Source organism: Sciurus vulgaris (genome assembly GCF_902686455.1).
Source record: "Sciurus vulgaris genome assembly, chromosome: 5".
NCBI classification, from domain to species: Eukaryota; Metazoa; Chordata; class Mammalia; order Rodentia; family Sciuridae; genus Sciurus; species Sciurus vulgaris.
The window spans coordinates 82,613,581-82,636,855 of NC_136465.1; the positions used below are offsets into that span (position 1 = coordinate 82,613,581).

The 23,275-nt window shown below is 41.0% G+C and overlaps 1 protein-coding gene across 3 annotated transcripts in view; it reads right to left on the reverse strand.

Moving 5' to 3' along the window:
- GRIN2B (glutamate ionotropic receptor NMDA type subunit 2B) overlaps window positions 1–23,275 on the reverse strand; it is a 408,813-nt gene that overhangs the window by 158,573 nt on the left and 226,965 nt on the right. For 2 of the 3 annotated variants that reach the window (XM_079140030.1, XM_079140031.1), the window contains one exon: window positions 19,909–20,507. In XM_079140030.1, coding sequence (XP_078996156.1) covers window positions 19,909–20,507 — 599 coding nt within the window. Of the gene's footprint in view, window positions 1–19,786; window positions 20,508–23,275 lie in introns of those variants that run through there. The other variant, XM_079140032.1, reaches the window with a different exon arrangement.

The following is a 23,275-nucleotide window of genomic DNA, read 5'->3' on the forward strand; positions in this document are numbered from 1 at the left end:
CCGTCCCAGGCCCCTTCCCCAGTGTTCCTTAGAATGTGCTAGTCCCCTGCTGGGATCCCATGGCAGGGAAAATTCAGGAACAAGTATTTGTCCAGATTTTATATAAATTTATACCTTACCAAACTATAATGGAAGCAATCCATCCCTGTTGGAAACAGTGAGGAAAATACCATCTTTTATGATTATGCTTTCTAAATAAAGAAATGCCTTTCAAAATTCTCTTGCAATCCCTGTGGCCACCACAATTCTGGCCCCCCATCAGTTTGTATTTGGAGTATTTGAAAAAATACCTGACCTGTCTCCTGCCACTGCCACGTGGATTTTGTCTGTCTGTTTGTTTTGTTTTGATGATAAAACTGAGATCTAGAGAGATCTTAAATGACTATATTAAGGTCATATGATTAGAAGATTAGAAGCCAACTGCCAATAAGGTAGCTTTCCAACTATAGCCTATTGTCTGGAAAGAAAAGTTCTATCCCAATATAACCTATATACTATTTCCCCATCATTTGTCTACAATGTCATTCACATAAATTGATCCCAATATAACTATCACATGAACATTCATTGTCATATTTGAAGTCTGAATCTTTGTTCATGTTCTTATTGCCATTTGGAGAAATATCACCTTCCCTCGAATCTCTATATTCTACATTCTTCAAAGTCTAGGTCAAGTGCTGCTATTTCCAATTTCTTCAAGATGTTTCAAGGTTGTAACTTTAGCCTCCATAGACAATACCTCTCTGCTACAGTCTGTGAACTGTGCTACCCATTTGAAGCACTTGATCATATTCTTTCACTTTTACTCAACATCTTGTATTTGCAGGTTTCTCTTCTTGAACTAAACTAAACTTGTGGAGTAATTTAGATCATGTTTTTCCTATTGTGCTATCCTTCACACTGAGTACAGCTCTGTGCACAGAGTAGGTGCTGCACTATTTGTTGCAAATAGAAAGAATCTAATAGAACCTGATACAGAGTCTTAGATAATCCCAAAGCCCAGAGGAAATCAAGTCCATAGATAATTCAAAGCTTAATTTCACAATCAGCTTAAGTTAATTCACTCATTCAACAAATGTTATAATGAGAGACTGCTCTGAGCCAATTAAAGTGTTAAGTATTTGAATCCAATAGCAAATCAAGCGGACACATCCTGCCAACATGGAGCTAATAGTCCAGTCAGAGAGAGAGAAACATAGGCATAAAATGTCAACAGGACTGTAGGGAAATGCAAAGAAAAGGACAGATCTGAAGTCCATTTTACTATAAAACTAGTAAGATTAGAAAATTGATTAATGGGGGTGAGAGAGGAAAGGATCGAATATGACCTGAAAGTTTCTGACACATATGACTTTAAGGATAACTATGCCACTCCCCTGAGATGGAAGAAAGTAGTGAAGGACAAGGTTTATGAGGCTCCACCATGAAAATTCAACCTTGGACATGCCAAACAATCTTATTAATAGAACTTCATCAGAGAAAAGAAAATTGACAAGAAGCAGCTTGAGATCCATTTCCTGACCTGCACCCTATTCAGCTTCAGGTGGTGTTTCTTAAAAACTAAAAGCTCGACCAAAAATCAGGCCTGAGAAGAGGAAGGCAGAACCAAAAACAGCCTAGAACTTGGTAACTAGACTGTGAATAACTGCATGTTAGTGTTTGCTGAGGCAGGAAGAATATGAAATAAATCTTTTCAATCAAAGAAAATCAAATCTGGCCTATTTATTTTTCTTTATCAAATGAATCAAAAGCTTGGCTGAATGAAAAACTAAAACCAATCCAAAAATGGATTGTGCCTGGTGTTGTATATACCCATGCAAGAGGCAGCTTACAAAGGGGCCCTTAATCTTCTGGTGTGTAGTCAGCTGCTACGCTGTGCTATGAATGAGGCTAAGTTTCCAGATCCAAATCTATTCAAGCCTCTTCATCGATCATAGGGTTGGGAGGAAATAGAAATTCAATCCTTTATAATCAAAGAATCAAACAACATTAGAATCAGAAGGAACATAGGGCTTATCTCTTCAAATTCCTTCTTTCCAAACAAGCATTTCTTCTAAGACGTTATTTTACAGATGAGAAGACATGAGTCTGAAAACATAAAATGATTTGTCTGCCCAAGGTAACTCAACTAACCAGTAACAAAGCTAGAAACTGACCCACACTTTCCCACCTCCCAGCAGACAATTCTTTTCACCGTACCACCCTGTTTGCATGGTAAATAAACAGAGGTGTATGCCCGGAAGAGAACTTTCGGGAAAGTAGTTTGAGATTAGGTTGTTTATATCCAGGAAGGGTGACTGCCATGCTAAATTTCAATTTGCTAAATGAACTCCTTAATCATATGAGTAAAAATGTCCAAATGATATTTGAAAAATATAAAACCCATGGTAGGTATGCTGAATTTTGTAATATCAAAGGTGGGGAATTCAGAGCAACTTGTTATAGAATTCTAGGCACAAGTTAGTGAGGGTAGTGACTCTGGAACTGAAGAGGTAAAAATGACTTAACTTGAGGCACTGGGAAGGAATGATGGAAATCTGACTGAATATATAAAAGGAATGAAGGGCAGTGAGGAATCACTTCCAAGTACATGCTGCTGGTTAGAAGGTGTTAAGACCTTGCGAACACTCTATGCACATAAAATAAATGTTGAAATTTAATTCAAAGCCTACATTTTCCTGCCAATGAATCTGAAAAATTCACCTTCACACATGAAAGATAGCATATTTAATCTTTAGAAAGGATAATCAGCTTTTCACTCCACATGCACAAACCCCACCTTCCATTTCTTTAAGTCACATTTTCCCTCAATAAAAAGTGCCTGTGTCTACTATACCCTGAGTACTGGGGTGGCTACAAGAATGAAAGAAATGTTCCAAACCTTAGCCATTCCCAGGAAAATCTTTAATTTGAATTTTGTGCACATCTAAGTGCTATGACAGAGGTATGAACAAAGACTGTGGGAACACAAGAAGAGGAATGACAAACTCTGCTAAGAATTCTCAGAAAAGGCTTCACAGAGGAGGTGACATGAGTTGAATCTTAAAGGACATTCATGTCCTTCCTCAGGAACTGAAAGGGGAGAATGCAAGAGCAGAGCCTATGCAAATGCAGGAAGTAGTCAAAGCCTGTCATCCTTAGAGAATGGTCAGTCATGTCATTTGATGTTGCTAGGTCACTAGCAGTGTATGTTGTGGTGGAGAGTTGACAGAGAATGGCAGTTAAATAAGATAAGCCCAATCAAGAAGGGTAGGCACAGATGCTCAAGTGTCTCTTCTGGCTTGCTACGGAGTGTGGAGTTCATCCAATGGATGAAAGGGAGCTATCAGAAATCTGTGGGGAAATTAGTTCTCAGCTCTAGATATCCAATTCTTCATTATTTGCAGCATACTGAAATATTTGATTCAATGAGGCATAAGCTACAATTTCTTCCTCATCTCCAACTTAATTTGAGAAAGACTCCTTTAGCCATTTTGAGGTCTTCAATGACAAGGTCTCCATATAGAAGAGTACAGATGTTAAGGTGATAGGGTTTCCGTCATCCAAAGCAACTATCAGACATTGGCATCCTGGAAGGTGCTCACTGGGGTCTTTGTCATGCTTGTGGAATTGATGTCTGATCCAGCCCTGGTTAAGTCATTACAAAGGAAAGCAGAATGTATTTGAGAAATTTTGAACATGTAACCCTTCAGGGAAACAACCTCCTTATCCTTGAATTAAATTCACAAAAGCAGGGTTTTCATTTTCTCCTGGCACAATGCTGCCATGTTAGGGCAGGCAGCTCAGCTGCCATGACGCTGCTCCTCCTCCAGTAGCATCTCTATCATGTAAGAATGGGACAGTGCAGTCTGAACCAAAGGCACATTTTAGGGCTCTGTCATGAGGGCCACAGCACCTAGGCATTTTAGAACCACACCCTGATCTTATTCACTTTTTAAATGACTTTTCCCTCAGATGTGTCCTGTTTCTGTATGTTTCTTGTCAATTTCTTTTTTTATGACATATTTCCCTGCTGCTTACTAATAACCAGAATGACTGCTTCGACAGCTGGTACAACCAAGTGTGTAGAAGTAGGATCCATTCCTGGGGCTTGGAAGAAATGGAAGACATAGGATTTTTTTTTTTTAAATAACCTCAATCTGAAGCACATGTCACTGCCAAGACTGACAGACCAACAGACTTCACATTTTTGTTCTTTACATGAAACTCAGAAGTTTTCAAAGGCTGAATTGAATGCTATATTTGCTATCTTTTTCCACTTCTTGATTCTACCTTTGCAATAGAAAAAGAGACATTTCTCAGTTTTACTGCCACTGAAAAATGTAACTATCATTTCCCAGAGAAAAGGGAGAAAAGAAATACCAGGTGACCACTCAACTCTTGGCTGTTCCAGGATGGCATATGGCATCTCTAGGTTGTCCCTTTGACTGAATATGTAGTGTGGCGGCCAACATGGTGAGGGGCTCTGGGCAGATTCACTACTGTGCCTCTTTTCTCTGCCTGATTCTCAAGACAACCCCACGAAATTGCTAGCATGTAATATGGCTAAGATGAAAATAATAATAATAATAACAACAACAACAATCAGGCAAGATGAAAATAATGCCAGCAAGGAAAAGTAAACCCCTGTAAAGTTCAAGTAACATTAAGAATGGTCACAGGCTCTTGACTACTAAAATTCACAGGTCCATAATTGTGTGGGGGGCAGTGTAGTAACTGTACCTCCTTTCAATCATCTTTAACCTCATCATATAACTCAATACTGCTTGTGTGTTCTCAATATAAATTGAGAAAATTCTCCACATACTTATAAACTAATGGCTAAATACATAATTCTGCTTACAGCATCAGTCATTTGGTGTATGTAAAACAAGGATTTGACTGTCTGTGTAAGATCTTCTCAATCAAACCTTGAGAAGCTGGCTCAATATAATATGCTATACAAGAAATGCCTGGTTGAGCCCAAAAGAACATGCATTGTGTAGCAATTAATAAATGTTACTTAAGAGTGATTAGTTTTTCCCTCTAATTATGCTATTGATGAAAGGACGCCAGGAAGCTCATGTAACAGCCTGGATGTAGAATCTGGAGTTTGGGAAAGAACAAGTATTCTAGATTTGTTCCCTTCTGCTTATTCCACAATGCCCAAATCTGATGACCTTAAGGATCTGATACAAAAGGCTGCCTGTTCAGCCAGGCACCTTGGTGATACATAGGGGAGGGATGTCTGGGTGGGTGGAAGACTGGTCAAAGCCAATAATTACAGTTGCCTGATAACCATCTCCAGGTAAGTTTGCCTGGAGGTTCTGCCATGGATCTCTCTTACAAATCACAAAGAACCTCAACAACAATAATTCAGCAGTTATTTTCCTTCTTCTGTCTAATTCCTTTAGACCAAAATAAAGTTTTCTAAGTCTTTAATCATGGCATTACCTTATTATGAAAAATGCAATATTCCTTAATTGTATACCTTAATACAGTTCCAAAGCTGTGCCTTGGACTTGCTTGCTCACTGCAGACACTGCCAATCAGAACCACAAAAATGCCAAGCATTATAAAAGCACCTACACACCCTGCCAGGACATTAGCAAGCCAACTCAACTGGAGCCCCTGAAGGAGGGCTCTCCCAGTCTCCAGGGGAAGAACTGTAAGGCAAAGACAGCCCACCATTTCTTTTCTTACCTTGGCCCTCACCCTGTTTCTTCCTCATCCTAAACACTGCTTTCCTTTCATTCTGTAGCACTTTAGGGAACAATTCCATTAAATATAATAACAGTGTAGTAATACAAAGAACATCATTTTCTAGTGCTAATAACTTTCATTTTAAAACCACTTGTGTACTCCAAATTTTAGCAAGGCATCAATTTCTCATCAAGGCCAGCACACGCATCAAATTGGAAGCTTTAAAGTTCTGTTTCTTTTAGATTTGTAATCTACATACAGGGGAATTGAAATGCCATTTAAGTCATATTTGTTTTGATGCTCATGTTGCCAGCTTTATGGATGGAAATGCATCTTTCTGCATAAAACAGACATATGAAGCTTCAACAAAAGGAAGAAAAGTGATGGGAGAAAATCAAGACCACCTGCCAGAGGTCTCCATGATGAAATGTACATATCCTGTAACTTTTCCAGAATTTGAAATTCATGGAACTAACAGGGAGTCACAATTTTTAGACTGGTCATCAGGAGAGAAACAAAAGAAGGAATTTTTTCATGAGCACCAAGTTCAAATTTGTGTGAATGTTATTATTGCCCCTTAACCTGTCTGTTTTTCTGGGGCCACAGAAATGATGGCAAAGTTGAGAACAATGATTCACAATCCCTGGCTGCCCTATAGAATCAACTTAGGAGCTTTTAAAACATGTCAGTTCCCAGGCCCTGGTCCCCTTTCAGTCCAACTAATTTGAATTAGAACTGGATGATCAGTACCCAATTTCTTAAAGTCTCCTAGGATATTCTAACATGCAGTCAGCACCGAGAAGCACCGACACGCCGAACTCAACACAGGGAGGAAGTCAGCACATCAGCACTTCCCTGAGGTTGCAGAATCATTGGCAGGTGAAAACATGCTAAGACTCCTTCATCTGAAAAAGAAAGGTGTTAACCCCTAATGATCATAACAAACCTATTTTATTTAGGTTATTTCATTGGTTACTACAACCTCTACCACCCAGCTCCCTACCTCTGCTCTATGCTGTTCCCCAAATATTTGTGGGATACAAGTTTCCTTTAGACAGCAAGATGGTGGACACATGGACTATCCCCATGGCTACACAGCAGATACCCACTGGATTGCTCCTCTCATCTGGCTGATGAGAAAGACTCTGCAGAAAGCTGATCACTTAAAGAATGGCTGGGAACACACAAGTGTTCAACTTGGCTAAAGTGGGTTAATTTTGGAATAGGGCTGAATGTCCGGGGAAGAAAGCACTTCCCTAAGGATGGAGCCGCTAGAGGCCGCTATGAGCCAGATTCTAGCTCAGTCGTGTTCTGAAGTGAAATCACATCAAAGGGAAGAGGAAGGCTGCTGAGTAGCACTGGGAGTCATGGCAACACCATGGCTCCTATTTTTAAACTTGTTGGCGAGTGAGCACACAAAGTGCGTGCGGATGCGTGTGGGGGAGGGGATTCTCCTATCTCTGAAGATTATTCTTTCACAAAGTTTTGAGTTTTTAGGTGGCTAATAATCTGAGGAGACCAAAGATTTAAACTAGAATCAGTGACCTGAAAATGGTTCTTTCCTCCCTAACTCCACTACCTTGGTCTTAATCAGAAAGAATCCTTTATGGCTATGTGTCAGCAATACCAGGAAATTCTTGATAGTTTTTGCCAACATATTCTGAAATTCTGATCTTTATTCCATAAGCTTATTCGGCCAGCTGCTTAAGCAATCCACTTGTGTTTCCAGACAAGTAAGTCCAAACCTGCAAATTAAAGGAATCTTTCTGCAGATGCCCTGCTTCTTGTGAGGCCAATGTAACAGGTTCTGTATATTACCTGTATCCCCAGCATTCCACAAAGGGCTCAGTATATAATAGGGAGTCCAAACACCTACTGAATGTGTCACCAAGTGAACTGAGACTGAAAATAATTTTGTGAGATACAGAAAAGTGGCCCCTACATGTCAAATTTTTTCATTCCCAGCAGAATTCTATTTTTTTTTTCCCCGAACTCTGACTGAGTATAGTCCTTAAACAAATCCAAACTTATTTAACCTGTCAAAAATGAATAGTGGCCCTGGGGGACATTTGTAAATCATGACAGAGGCCAAAGTCTTGCTGTGTTTGGTCATAACCCTGGCAGTGTTTTCAATGTACCTGTAGCCTTACCACATGTGGGCAGATTTTAGAAAGTCTGTGTTCATTTCAGTCCCCCAACTCCCCAGTTCACAGGTACACAATGATTACATATGCTTTTCCACAGTAGAATAAAAGATTTGGGAACATACAGGAATAAGATAAGAAAAATAATCCTCCTCAATGGGGAAAGGAAGACATCAGCAACATCCTAGCCAGGCACAGTGGTGGCAGAGAGTAAAATCAACAGGCTCAGCATGAACATCCTCATTGTGTGATGAAAACATGTCTAGGGCTGATTCTGGGTTGATCTGGTCTGGTCTTCAGGACAAGAATTCAGCTGAGAATCCAAGAAAGGAAACTCTTTCTTACAAAACCAGGCTGTCCTATGAGCTAATGATGTGTTCGTGGATGTCGGAGTCATGCCAACTGATTCAACCTCTTCAGTAAAGGATGGGCAGCTTAGGGCAAAGTATAACTAGAAGTTATAAAGATCTGAGCTTGGAACCCAACTTTATCTGCAGTTCTAGTAGGCAAGTGACTAAATCTTTCCAGATCTCAGTTTCTTTATCTGAAAAATGGAGGCAATAATGCTTCTGTACAGTGCTTTTACAATTATATAAATGCTATATATAAATGCTATATAAAGCACTTGGCGCCTAGTTTTCACTTAATAACACTTTTTTAAAGTAAATTTTCTAAATTGATGAAGCTTAGTATTTTTAAGTACCAAACATTTTTTATATTATAGGGGAAATTTTAATGGAAAATTTCATAAAGGTATTACAGAGCTCTCTTGACTTCTTAAACTAAGGATAATCAATATAATTTGCACTCTTATTGATGACTTAATAATGACCATTCTATTTTGCCATGCAGGGATCCTCTAAGGAGATAAATACTTTCTGGGGAGCATAAGACAGTTTTCCTCAAATGGCCATTGACCACTGTGCTTTTCAAGATCTTCTACTGATTTTTCTGATGTCCTTAGCCCCTTTCCATTTGATTGTCATTTATGAATGCTTCCAGCTTGCCTTCCTGATCCCTGTCATCATGTTGGTTATGTCTAATCTGTTGTTTTCTGGGGGAAAAACAAGAAATATCTCAGAAACCTTTTGTTGTCTACCAAAAATATAGCCTTGATGCTCTCTCTCTTTGAGTTAACTGAACTTTGATTTTTAACAGGGAATATTACTGCCCAGGTTAAAAACTAAACTGCACTTCCAAGTTCCCCTTGTTGCTAGCTATACCATGATACTGTACTAGTGGACTATAAGCAATGGTGGCTCTTGGAAATCTTGAAAGGGAATAACCTGCCTCTCCCCTTTTTAATGCTCAGGTACTTCCTGAAACTGGAGTTTCAGTAGCCATCTTGGGCACAGGGAAGAAGGCCACAACCAGTTGAAAGCTGGGTCCCAGTGATCAAGTAGGTACCACACCAGTTGTCAATGTGCATATGTAAACTGAGTTACTGACACTCTACACCATGTAACATAACCCAACTGTCCCACAAGCCTCCTAGAAATATGTATAAGATTATAATAAATGAGCTCTGAGTTTAAATTAACAACATTCATGTTAGGGCAAGAATTTCAGGTTAATGATTTCAGCGCAGACCCCTTTTATGACTTCTTCATGGTTTTTGGCTATGTTCTAGATAAATTAGGTTATTGAGTGTGTGAACTGTTCTCCTCAGGTAAAAGAGCTAAGTCTATGTGTGAAAACACAAGCTAGACATGGTAACGAGAGTGTGGGCAGTGACCCTGGGTAGCCAGTGGGACCACTCAGTACTTTAAGTCACAATCTATAATACACATGCACTCAAAACTTTTTTTCTATGTAGACAACAATAAGGGAGATTTGATTCATTATTAAAATCTATGTAACAATTCACTACATTATAATAGACTTCTATTTTGCTGTTTTGACTGAACAAAAGTTTCTGGCAGATATTTGTTCAAGCAAGGGGGGAAAAAAAGAAAATGTGGGTGGGAGTGTCTGAAAAATGCCACTGGGAATATGGAAAGGAAGCGAGTTACCTGAATTTTCTCTCTGTTGATGGCCCTGGCTCATTCATTCAGTGACTAAAAAGACTCCCCAGGTTTGTTGTAATGATTTAGTGAGATAATACACATGGAGATTATCTTTCTGAAAATGCTCACATCTATTATCATCATTATTAGCCATGATAATGAGCAGCTTAAAGTTTTTGACCTTCAGGAATCATCCAACACTGAAAGTACGTTGATACACAACCTCACCTGGGTACCACGGTAAATTCTTTCAGGGAATTGTGAAAGGGACCTCTTAGAATGAGCACGATACTGTTACAGAGTGGTTTCCAGGGCTGTTTCAATTGCTTTGTCAAGGAAGAACTTTCCTTTAGAAAAAGAAGACAGCTATGACTTCTCAAAAATATGTAGAGCCACTTGACTACTAAGCCTTACCTTTTCTGACCAAATAATAAATGGGCTAGGGCTATTCAGCAACCATCCTTACAGCCACGAAGACTTTAAAATGGAATTAGACCAGAAGGAAATACCTTGTTGGTAGTCATCAAAGCTAATTCCAGAAAATCCCTTTTAAAAGGTTCCTCCCAGCTTACATCCCACCCTCAATCCTTCTCAGATAATCACCAGTTTTAGCCACAGAAAGAATTGGGGAAATGTAACATAGAAACAGTTTTATTCAGTTATCTTAATAATCTTCCACTTCATTTGACATATGTAAGTGTGCACACGTAGGTGCTGTCTGAATGTGTAATAATACATGCACAAATGGACCTGGGTGTGGCCACCCAGGAATTGCACATATGGCTACTCATGACACAGAAAACCAAAGCCAGGAAAGGCTTCAAAGTCCTGAAATAAAAGCTGGCTAAAAAGCCGAGAGGGGCAGCAAAAGATCAATGAGCAGAACACCCTCTAGAGAAAAAGATGGAAAAGAAGAAAGAAAGAAAGGGGGTGGGGTGTGAAGCAGTAATGAATGAGGAAAAGAAAAAGCCTGCGCAGCGAGGGAGGCAGTAGGCAGCCCCCGGCCGGCTGCTGCTGCTGGAAGCTGGACAAGAGGGAACAGATTTCAGCAGCAGGGAGCTCTAATCTGTCAGCAGCAGCTCCTTCATGTGTGATCAGCCAGCCCAGTTTGGAGACGGGTGCCAGTCTGGGCCAGCTAACCGCTCCAGACCCTCCCGGAAAAGGATGCGCCACCAGTAAAGCCCTAAAAGCTGAAGGAAGTCTTCTCTGGCTCTCACTCCTCCCCTGGCTCTATCTGCAGTACTGCTTCAGATACCTTAGCAGTCTCTCTCTGTTCCCCTTCTTCCAAATCCTTCCTGGCCACATTAGGACCTGGAGAATGTTTTCTAGGACATGGGCACTCCTGATAGGAGGGGAAGCAAAGAGAAAGTCTCAAACCACTACTTAAGATGCTCAAGTGTCAGATAGATGCAAGAGCCACACAACCACATCAGCCCTCAGGAAGCCCATGTTTGCTAAACTAACCTAGGCAAGCTGCAGCCCAGCTTTCATTCAGTCTTCCAACCCAAGTCTGTAACCATAAATGACAGCATTCTTGCTTTCTGGCAACTCAACCCCGTCCTTACCCAGCCATCTCTATCCTCTGGTGGGAAGAGAGAGCAGATGGAGAAATGACTCCCACACAATTCCTAAATAATACCAGCTTCAATTCCCATTAACTGTGAATTTGTACCCTTGTCAGGGTAAGAACTAAGGGAGCAATGGGGACATTGCCAGGCCAGGGCAGAGGTTAACAGCAAAGCCCTGGCTACCTGCCAGCCCTTCTGAGAACATGGTCAAGCAGTTAAGACGCAGCACGCTCTCATGTCAAGCTCTGCTCCTAACATCAGGATACTGGGGTACCTGCCTGCCTGTCTGTAATGGATGAGTGCCCCTTGAGATTGTGTCTCATATTTGTAAGATCCATCATTCTACCATCTATTCACTAAGACACATTTTGAAAGGGTTGGATTAGGTGAGGACTAAGGGCTCTTCCTATTCTTATGCTCTGATGCTAAGGGGGTGCTGAGCTCTCTTCAAAGCTTCACTCAGGTGCTACATAGCGAGGGGCTGCGTTTCAGATCCCCGAAGCAGATGACGTCCAGCTCCAGCCAACATGCAAGCTGAGCTCAGGGGTGGCGGGTCTGGATCTCTGGTTCCTTAAAAATCTATAAAGTGGGTATAAATGATTCCTGTCTTTTCATTCATGTTTTTATCCAGTAAATGTTTATCAAGTGTTTACTCACATTGTTCTGGGAACACAGAGTTAAAATAAAAACCCCTGTTCACATGGAGCTTGAATTCCACTGGAAGGGAAAAGACAACAAAATATTCATAAATAAAAAACAAATACAGTATGTCAGGCAAGTGTCACAGATCAAAACATAGAAGGAGAGGGGATAAGGAGTACTTGGGAGGGTGGAAAGCACAAGGGTCCTTTGAAAACAATGAGGTGATAAGGGATGTCTCCCGGGACATTTGCATCAGGACTTTTGGTAGGATCAAATTAGGTAACTGCACAATACTGGGTATGGAAAAAGTCCTCGAAAAGGCAACTAATACTGGAGTTAATAGCTTTTATAGCCTGGCTGCAAACGTGGTAGATTCCAATTATACCCGATTGCTGACTCCTGTCTTAACCCACACCACTGCCACCAACTACATCCTTTCTGCGGCAGAATCCCTTCCTTGGCATGAGGCCTGTCTGCTTTCTCCACTGAGAGCCACTGCCCTTTACTGGGTCGCTTCTTTCCTCTTGAAGACCATCATCTTCCTTCCTGGGGATGAAGCACCCTTGCATCTCCTCTCCCACATTCTCCAGACCCCACTGCCCTCAGGGAGCTGTAGCCCTTCCCCACTCACTCTCCTTCTTTACTCGGCCCTCTCAGCCAATCATAAGTCACTTTTTAAAGGAGGAGGAAGGGGGAAAGGAAGACAAAAAAAGGTGGAAAAAGAGGAGTAGGGAAAAAGACAGGAGAAAGAAACATTACCTATGCCCCCGGGGGAGTTTGAAATCTTACAAGTCAGCCATGGAACTGAATGGGGACCAGGGAAAAATCATGTGGGGGTCTCCAAGTTAAACATGACTGCATGCTTTTCAGAGGTCTGAATTTAGGGGGAAAGCCCTTACTAAAACGACCATTGATGTATCTGATATGTGGAATGTGAAAGAATAGAGGAAACAGGACCGTTTCAATGAACCTTATATTCAATCACTTTTCCACAGAGTCTTCTTTGATGTGCCTGAATATTAAGCACTGAATGTGTCTTTTAGGATAGTTATTTGATTCTCAGTCATTTCCCCCGATTTATGTGTCCTTCTATACCACTGAACAGATGAAGTCTCGCTCTCCTTGTAGACACAGGTGTATCTTGATTTATGAATTATTTTGTTTGAAAATGTAGTTTTCTTTAGATTGCAGTGCTTTTCTTTCTGGAGGTAAAGGGCCATATGTCAACAATTCCACTTGTAACTGTGTATTCATGTAACCTTTTAACTGGTTCATATGTAAATTAGATTAAGCTACTTGAACCTATCACACATATTTCCCTTATCATAAATCTGCCTATGTTTGGCACTCAGTAAACGTTCAATAACAAATGAGAGATGGGTAATGACCAAGCAGTTCTTGCTCATAGTGTCTAAACACTAATTGACTCAATTCTTCATGTATTTGTTAACCTTTCAGCACTTTCTAGGCCCAGAGAGTCAAGTGGGCATCCCATGGGAACAATCTGGCTAATACAGTAGTTCTGAGGATGGGGAATCTGCCTCAAGACTGCAGGCAGTTCATGCTCAACCCAGCTGTTAATAAGAACCCAACAAAGCACCTTTCTTCAAAACTACTGCTCCCTATGCCTCCATGGCTAGGCCAGGAGGAGGAGGAGGATTCCAGCCTTCTGAGGCAGCAACTTTCTCAGGGTAGAAAGGATGGGGGGTGCGGTGTGAAACAAATGTTGAGTAGGAAAACTGAGGACACTGGGGAAAAATAATTAGGCAAGATTCGCAAGAGGGTGTCTATATTAAGACCCATCTATCTCAAATAGCATCTGCTCTTTCTACAAGTTCCATAAGTAGCTCTGTAGAAGCATTGGGTTCTCAGGACAGAGAAAGAGCCCAGAAGCATGTGGCAGGTGTGCCATCATCCCAGTGACAGAAACGAACTATCTGAGTATTAGAGAGCACATTGAGAAGGAAAATAACCATTAACTGCTCCCTGGGGAGGTGATAAGGGAAAAATATAGACATGTGCCTACTAATAGCCAACAATTCCTCCCTGGCCCGGGGGCATAAAGATGGATTTGGACCACTGACCTAATCACTTTCTAAACATTTTCAGATCATCCAGTACCAAAAGGTTTTCAGGCTTCTCTCAGAACAAGAGAACAGAATATCATGGCATCAGAAATTCTTAGAGAATACAGGGCATGAGAAATTCTCCAGCTCTTTCAGTGAAATACAGTTCCCAGTTGGAACGAATCTCTCTCAGCATGTCTTGCGCTATGGTAAGGCATGGTACTGTATTTACTAATAAGGCATAAATGAATGTGACGAAGCTCCAACAGAAAATTAGTTCTTATTAATGCACAAAGCAGAGTTGTCAGATTTAGCAAATAAAAAGACAGGAGCCCTGTTAAATTTGAATTTTAGATAAATAGCAAATTTTTTTTGTGTATAAGCATGTCCCATGCAAAATTTGGGAAGGACTTCTATTTAAAAACATAGTCATTGCTTATCTGAAATTCAAATTTAACTGAGTTGTATTTTTCTCACAACTCTGGTTAAAAGAACTCCAGCCAACCCAGATCCTATCTGGAAACAATTTCCAAGTCACCAGCTGGCCAGTGAGTTAAAGAGTTAATCCTTTAACTCAAGGAGTTAAGAAGGTATCAGTAAAGAATCTGTATTAATACCTGATTAGCAACGTCTGTTCAATAGTGATCTGAAATTGTGCATTTTATGGATATTCTCTGAGAATATTTCCATGATGTCATTCGAAAATTCTCTTTTGGTAACTACTAAGTGAACTGCTTCCAATATATGCCTGTCTTTGGGATTTGGGTGTACCATATAATCTCTTGAACTGTTCCTGAAATCTAGACTTAAGAATTTCCTGCACTTAGGAAGAAAGACCTCATGTGGTCGGGTGTAAATGGGAGTGTTAGGTCCCCTTATTGCCTCAGCAAGGACACAGTCCAGTAATGCTACTGAGATTTCAGGTGAGAGAAGACCCTTTCCTAACTCTACCTACCTAGTGTCCTAGGGCTGGGTGGTTCCTAAAAATCTGTGGGGGAGCCTTTCTTTCTGGGCTGTTACTGGAGAGAGAAACAGCCAGGAGCAGCTGGCCCAAAGAAACGTCTTCCTCATAAAACAACCAACCATTTGCAGCAATTTTATTTGCAAAGATTTCCTGCTGCGACTAAATGGTGTGGCCGCTTGGTTTGTTATTTAAAAGAGTGACCCTAGTGAGTCCAGAGCTCTGAAGAAGGAAGAGTCTGATTTCAGACCAGCATTAGTAGGAGGAGCTGGCACAGAGAGTGCCTAATTGAATCCCAGGGATGTCTTTGAGAATGCAGTGCCTGGTGATAACACCTCGGGCTTGGGGATACCTCTTTATAATCCCCATGAGTCAACCCAAAGCCTTTCTGGGCCTCATAGAATAGTGTGATAAAAAATCCCCAAGAGGAGGCTAGGGATTAGAGTCACGGACCAGAAGGAACTGCATCTGGGAAGAGGGAAAGGAAAAGACAATGGAGACAGGTGAGGGATAAGTTGTCCAGCAGGCATGTAGACACAGAACCCAAGGAGAGGCAGGGAACCAAGCAGGAGAGGACATTCATTTCCTACTGGAGAAGGAGGGAGGAAAGCCAGACACTTGGGAGGTCAAGTGAAGCAGTAAAAAGAAGAGAGCTCTTCCGGAAGAGCTCTATACTGATGTCTGATGTGCTGATGAATTATCTGCCCTGTAGAATGTTTTTGTTTTTGTTTTTTGTTTGTTTGCTTTTTCCCTTTGGGGATGGCTACACTTAAGAAAATGGAATTGGACGGATGTGGTGGTCTCAACAGTAACTTCTGAGGAAAGTATCTAGAGGGTCCAGGAGGGCTACCTCCCTGAGAGACCACATGGGAGCCTCTCAGGACTCAGAGAGATGGTAGCAAAGGGTAAATCCACTGTGGTTGCAGAGATATGTGGCTAGAGATCAAGTTTCAGAGGGAACATTAAGCCCTAATGTAAAATAAGCCAAGCAGGAAATAATAGTACCTGCAGATTGCAGCTCACTTGCAAGAAATTTTAAGATAAAAGCAGGCAATCCTGGAGCATTCCTTCATTCTTAGTTTCTTTCTCTGTGTGAGTGTACCAGGTATCGAACAAAGGGGTGCTTAACCACTGAGCTACATTCCCAGCCCCCTTCCTTTTTTAATTTTTAATTTTCGGACAGCATCTCCCTAAGTAGCTTCAGGCCTCACTAATTTGCTGAAACTGGTTTTGAATTTGAGATCCTTCTGCCTCAGCATCCCAAGTTGCTGGGATTATGGTCTTGTGGCACCATGCCCAGCTTTGGTTTTAATTAGTAAATATTTGGGAAAATAAGCTGGGTCAAATTTCAATTTAACACTAAAAACAGTGGGAGAAAGTCTGCATTTACAGAACTGAATCAGCAATCAGTTTTTTTTTTTTTTTTTTTTTTTTTTTTTTTTTTTTGCGGTACTGGGGATCGAACTCAGGGCCTTGTGCTTGCCTTGCAAGCACTCTACCAGCTGAGCTATCTCCCCAGCCCTGCAATCAGTTTTTAAAGGTTTTTTTTTTTTTTTTTTTTTTTTTTTTTTTTTTTTTTTTTTTTTTTTTTTTTTCGGTGGTGGTGCTAAGTATTGAACCCAGGGGAGTTCAACCACCGAGCTACAGATATAGCCCCTTTATTTTATTTTATTTTATTTAATTGTTTTTTGGAAACAGGGTCTTGCTAAGTTGCTGAGCCTGGTCTCAAACTTATGATCCTCCTGTCTCACTCTCTTGGATTTCAACCCCCTGAGCAGGGTTTAAGGGGAATTTTAACCCCCTTTGGCAGAGCAGGTGTGCACCAAGTCTCAGGGGCCATCATCAATCACCTTCCTGTGCACACAGTGCTCTGGGAATGAGGACAGAAAAACAACAGAAAGGCCACAGCTCTCATAGAACTTGCAGGGAAGAGAGACAAAGCATGTAATTATCATAGTTTGAAGAGTGTCTTTACGGGAAAAGTTCAAGATGCAGTAAGAGCATTGTTGTGGTTTGGATATGAGGTGTTTCCCCAAACTCCTGTTAATGCAGGGATATTCAGATGTGCAATGATTCAGTTATGAGAGCCTTAACCTAATCGACCTATCCTAGTTTGAATGGACTTTCTGGGTAATAACTATAGGCAGGAGAGGCATGCCTGAAGGAGGTAGGTCTTGGGGGTGTGCCTTGAAAGAGTGCAGCTTCTCTATAGCACCTTCCCTCCCCTTTCTCTCTTCCTCTTGACCTGGCCATGAGCTGCGTAGCTGTCCTCTGTTTGGGTATTCTCCCATGATACTCTGCCTCACCTTGGGCCCAAGGAGACACTTAAGGACTGAGATCTCTGAATTGGTGAGCCCCAAATAAGCTTTTTCCCCTCTAGGTTGTTCTTGTCAGGTATTTTGGTCACAATGATGAAAAGCTAACAAAGGCAGGCACAGAGCAGGGTGATGTTAGTCCAAGGCACAGGAAGAACTTCCCAGTGGAAGCCAGAGGAGTATAGCATAGGCAGGTAAAGGGCCATCTGTAAGTGTCCATGGGTGGGATAGGGCACTCTGGAGAGTAAGTTCAAGATGGAGAGAAGAGAGAGCTGAACGTGAAAGAGAACATAGTATCTTCAAAAGATAGAGGAAACCCAGTTTTGTAGGAAGGTGGGATGATGTCTAAGGGAGAAAATGGCATGACACAATTTTGGAAAGAGAGGCAGGGACCATGCTGTGGGAGACTTTATAAACCATATGAAGGAGACTGTCCTTTATTATAAAGCAATGAAAATTAACTGAAAGGTATTAAGCAGGCAAGTGATGAAATCACATTTTCATTCTAGATCACTCAGGCTACAATGTAGATTTAAAATAAGCAGAACTGGTTGCAGGAAGATCATTTAAGAGGCCCTGTAGCAACACAGAAAGAAAAAGATGAACTAGAAGGTGGTTGGGAAAATGAAAACAAGCAAAGCATTCCAGACATGTTGGGAAGCTAAAACCTACAGAAAATGGCAGATTTGGCTATGAGATGTCAGGGATACAGAATCAAGACATCTTGGAAAATTTGATTTTAGGCAACTTGCTCATAGGGATGCATTATTTGCAGTCATTATGGATTTGGCTAGGAGAGGATGGGAAGGTACATACGGGAGAAGAGACAGGCATTTCATGTTGGACATGGTATGTTCGAAGGGCCTGTAGCCTCAAAAGGAATTTCTTTGATTCTAGTTAAAACTACAAACCTGGGGCTCCAGAAAGAGGGTCTGAACAGAGACATCACCTTGGAGTGACATTATTTGTATCCCTGGCAATGAATGATAAAAGAGGAGGGTCTAGAAGACAACCCAGAAGAACACCCAAATTTGAGGAATGCCAAAAGAAAGAGGAGAGTGTTAAGAAGCCTAGATGGAATGGCCAGGGAGGAAAAAGAGAATCAAGACAGTTGTACCAAACAAGGGGTGATATTCACAGGTTGTGGAGAGAGTAGAAAGCTCAAGGTGGGAGGATGTTAGGATTCGGTCAGAGACACAGCCACATTTAAGTTGCTTTTAGTTTCAATCTGAAATTAAGAGCCTCATTTAGAGACCTCAGTTCCATTCTCTTCTAGAAGTTAAACAGTATAAAGAGACACCCATCCAAACCTCCACCAAACATAGTTTACCTTTCTCAGAATTAACTTCCCCTTACATTATCCCACTATTTCATTCCTTAAGCTGGATGGTGGGTATTTAAGTTTGCATTAAGTTTTTCTGGACACTTTTCTGTATATTTGATATAGTACAATAAAAATAAAATGAATGTGCAAAACATATGTTGAGTAAAATGAAGTGCAGTATTGAACAGCAGGCATAGTTATATTTCTACTTATGTAAAATTATAGGCTTATGTCCATATAGCTATATATGCACAAATATGGCTAGAAGGATACTCACTAGTTATTTCAACAATAATTATCTTAGGTTAGTTAGATTTAAGGTTATTCTTATATTCTTTTCTGAGTTCTCTTTTGTCTGAAACTTAATATGCATTCATAGAAATTGTATACAAACAATGAACCACGAAAGCATAGCATAGGATCTTCTACCTCATGCAGTCAATAGCTGCCTCAAGGAGGCAATGCTAGAGTCATTGCTGGGCTGTATGAGGTGAGGTCAGGTGAGCGGTGCTCCACCAATATGCTGGTCTTGCTAAACAAACCAGACTAAGAGGAACCATGCATGTTGCTTCCACGGCAGCCTTCTTACTCTTAAAGACTGCAGAGAAGCAAAGGAGATAAAAAACCAAGTCTATTTTTTTAAGAGAAAAGCACTCTTCAGGAGCTAACAGATGCTTGTAATGTATTCTCATCACCTCCCAAGGCAGATCATTCCAAGGTAAGTAGCCTTGTACTCCCTTGGTTCTATGTCTACTGCATTCTCCTAGTGATCAAGGACTTAGGGATCAGAGAAGTCTGGGTTCAATGTCACACTGAACCACTCACTCGCAGTGTGACGGTGGACAATTCATGCCCATAAGCCTATTCTCTTACATTATACAAAGGAACAATATTTAAAACACAACTAACAGAGTTGTTTTGAGGATTAACTGAAGTCAAACATGCAAAACACCTAAGGGTAACATCTAGACACAGTAAATGCTCAGTAAGTGGTAGTCGGTTTATATTAGGACAAGGACATGGTGCAGCAAGGTTTGGATCTGAAACGCTCCCTCCTTGGTGACCAATCACTATCCAAGAGGCCATTTTCCACCTGCTGCCATGCTGAGTGGCTCTTCCCACAGGTTCTGAACCTCTAACCCCAGTCTCTGAAGATCTCCTTGGTCTCTACCCGCTAGGTGCCCCTTACTTCTCACTCACCTGTTTAACATATTCGACTGATAGATTCTCTTCTCGTGGGTGTTGTAGCAACTGCTCTTGGGTTCGGGAATGAAGCTGTGTTCAGACAGCATGTCAGAAGCAGCAGTGGTGATGATAGCAATTCCATCTCTCACTCTGGCAGGGAGGCCGTAGTCCCACTCATCATATGATACGGAAATGAGCCCAGTGGGAAACTCCGAGGGCACCGTGTCTGTATCCCCTGCCACCAGACTAGGCACGATCCATGTGTAGCCATAGCCAGTCAGCCCTACTGAGTTGGCCACTTCAAAGATATAGGTGGCTTCCTCCTTAGTACAATACAGAAGAATGATGGGGCTTTGAAGTTTCTTGAGCTGATTCTGGATCTTAGAATCTCCATCGTCCAGGGACATGTCCAGTAAGAGGACCTCCTCTAGCTCCCAGCCCACAAAGCTGTTCTCAATGGTGCTGCGGATCTTGTTTACAAAGTCCTGGTAGCCAGGGAAGTAGGTGGTGACAATAGAAAAGATGTACCAGTCATATTCTTCCATGATGTTGAGCATTACAGAGGCTTGCTGTTCAATGGAAGGGCCAAACTGGAAGAACATGGAGGATTCATCCTAGAATAGCAAAGGCATAAAAAAGAGAGGGGCAAATTTGAATCACCAACATTTATAACTTTTTATAAGTATTTCTTAGAATTTAGAGAAAATCTACATAGACTTATACTCTTCTTGTCTTCTTGTCTGAAACCTTGGGGCCAGAGACTAAGACAAGTCCTCAAAAAAAAAAAAAAAAAAAAAAAAAAGGGTAAATATTTCTATAGCAAAACAGGTAGAGTCCCAAAAAGTGAAGTTAAGGTTCTATGTGACCTGATTCCACTTCAGATCAGATTGTGCTAGCAGGTGAATTATAAACACACACACACACACACACACACATACACACACACACACTCCCTCTCTCTTTCCATTTTTCAAGGATTTAAAATTTTTCAATTGCAGATATGTATAATTCAGTAACAGTATATAACCTAAAATGCTATCAATCTGCCCTTAGACCTGTCTACAGAGGGGGCACAGGCGCACTGACCCAGAAGGTGGATGATGCTCAGGTATGGATACTGGGAAGAAGAATGCATAAATAATATAACACCTTCTTTAAGAGCCACTCTTTACTAATGAGATCTAACTTTTGCTCTGATAATACAATTTGCAGGTTAGAGTAAGGCTCAAACAGTGCATCTAAGCTACATATTCGATTTACTGGATTCAAGCTCATGTATGATTAGGCTTTATTCTAGAGCGACACAGAGAAAATTATTCTTTCTTGTACCCACATAATGCCACAGGTCCTGAACTGACTGTGTACCACACAGACACCTTTCTGCCACTGCTGAGCACTTCTGATTTTTCCTTCTTTTCAAAAGAGAAGCCATTTTAAATTTCTCCCATTTTAAGCTGCATTTCACCTGCTGTTCTAAGATGCCAAGCCCTGTATTTTATCTCTACCTCATAGTGACAAGAATATGAAACCACAAAATGAGGATCCTCGCAGCCTGTCCCATGCTCTCGGTTCCAGGTCCCCCGAATTTCCTCCTGGGTAATGGTATCTCTTTTCTTGGTCTGTGCCCCTGTCTTGTATCAGACAGTTCATCTCCATTTCATAACAATCCAGGCTAACAAAACTGTCTCTCTCTCCAAGGGGCGATTCCTCTTTATTCCCCAACTAGTGTTTTGAAGTACAATTACAAGACACGAAGAAACTGGGCCTTTAAACAAAATTATAGAGTGAGTCCTTAGTTCAGGAACATATTGTTGTACAGTGGAGCAATTGCCGAGTATTTCTTGGGCACCCACTATTGAAAAAAATACAGGTTGGGAAATATCCAACTGGTGTCCAAAGACCCTGATTCGGCAATGAGAGTTGCCAGGCCCTCAGCTCTGCCAGAATCATTCTCTTCTCATGGTTTGAGCTTTTTACATTTCTCACAGGCTACCCAGAATGGAAGAGCTGATGCATAGTCATCTGGGGGGCAATTCTTCCTGCTAAGTGTAGAATGGCACTAAGCTGGCTCCCTCCCTTGGACTTCACCATACATTTGTAGAGGAACTTAAAAGACAATGGAAGAGCTAGATTATGGAACCAACCTAAATGCCCTTCAATTGATGAATGGATAAAGAAACTCTGGTATATATACACAATGGAATATTACTCAGCCATAAAGAAGAACAAAACTAGGATATTTGCTGGTAAATGGGTGGAGTTGGAGAATATCATGCTAAGTAAAATAAGCCAAGACCAAAAAACCAAAGGCCGAATGTTTTCTCTGATAAATGAATGATGATACAAAACAAGGGCGGGTTGGCGGGGGTGAGGGGCAAGAGAAGAGGAACTTTGAATGGTGCAGAGGAAAATGGCGCAGAAGCGGGTGGAGGAAGGAAAGATAGTAGACTGAGACAGACATTATTACCCTATGTACATGTATGATTACATGAATGGTGTGACTCTACATTGTGTACAGCCATAGATGCAAAAAGTTGTACCCCATTTGTATACAATGAATCAAAATGTAGTCTGTAAAAATAAAAATTAAAAAAAAAAAAGACAATGGGATTCAGAGAAGCAAGAAAGGTAGATCACTAAGAATAGGTAGGTAAGGCAAAGTGAATTATTTCATAATGGAACAATTATGTCACATGTACCCAATCCAAATCCTTGGTCAGACCCTTCTTCTGGATTTCTACAACACAAGATCTATCTGTAGACAAAGTTGACCTCTCTTTAGGTTATAAGGCACAGTGGTGCTATGGACACTGATTTCATATACTGAAATCCTAACCCCTAAGGCAATGGTATTAGGAGTGGAATCCTCTGGAAGGTCATTAGGTCAAGAAGGTACAGCCTTCATGAATGAGAGTAGCACCCTTATAAAACAGAGACTGAGAGAGCTGTCTTAATGCTTGACCTTCCCATCTTGTGTGGCCAGACAGACAGAAGGTACCACCCATAAATCAGAGAGTACAATAGTGCCTCATTACACACCAAGTCTGCTGCCACTTTGATCTTCCCAGCTTCCAACACTACAATAACTAAATTTCTATTGTGTATAAACTACCCAATTTATTGTATTTTATTATAGCAGCCAAAAGAACTAAGACAAGTGGAAATCTAAAACGACAAAGCTTAATTATTCCAAGACTTGTCAGGGACCCATAGAGAATCACAAAAATAGGAAAGGAGGTCTAGTGACAGAATAGCACACCTAGAATAGCTAGCACTTTAAAGAAATAATTATTTTTCCTTGTTAAACTTCCAGATAAAAGGGAATTTGGGGGACTTCAGATGGGAACTACTATCCTGTGAATTTCCACAAGCCCAGTGGTTA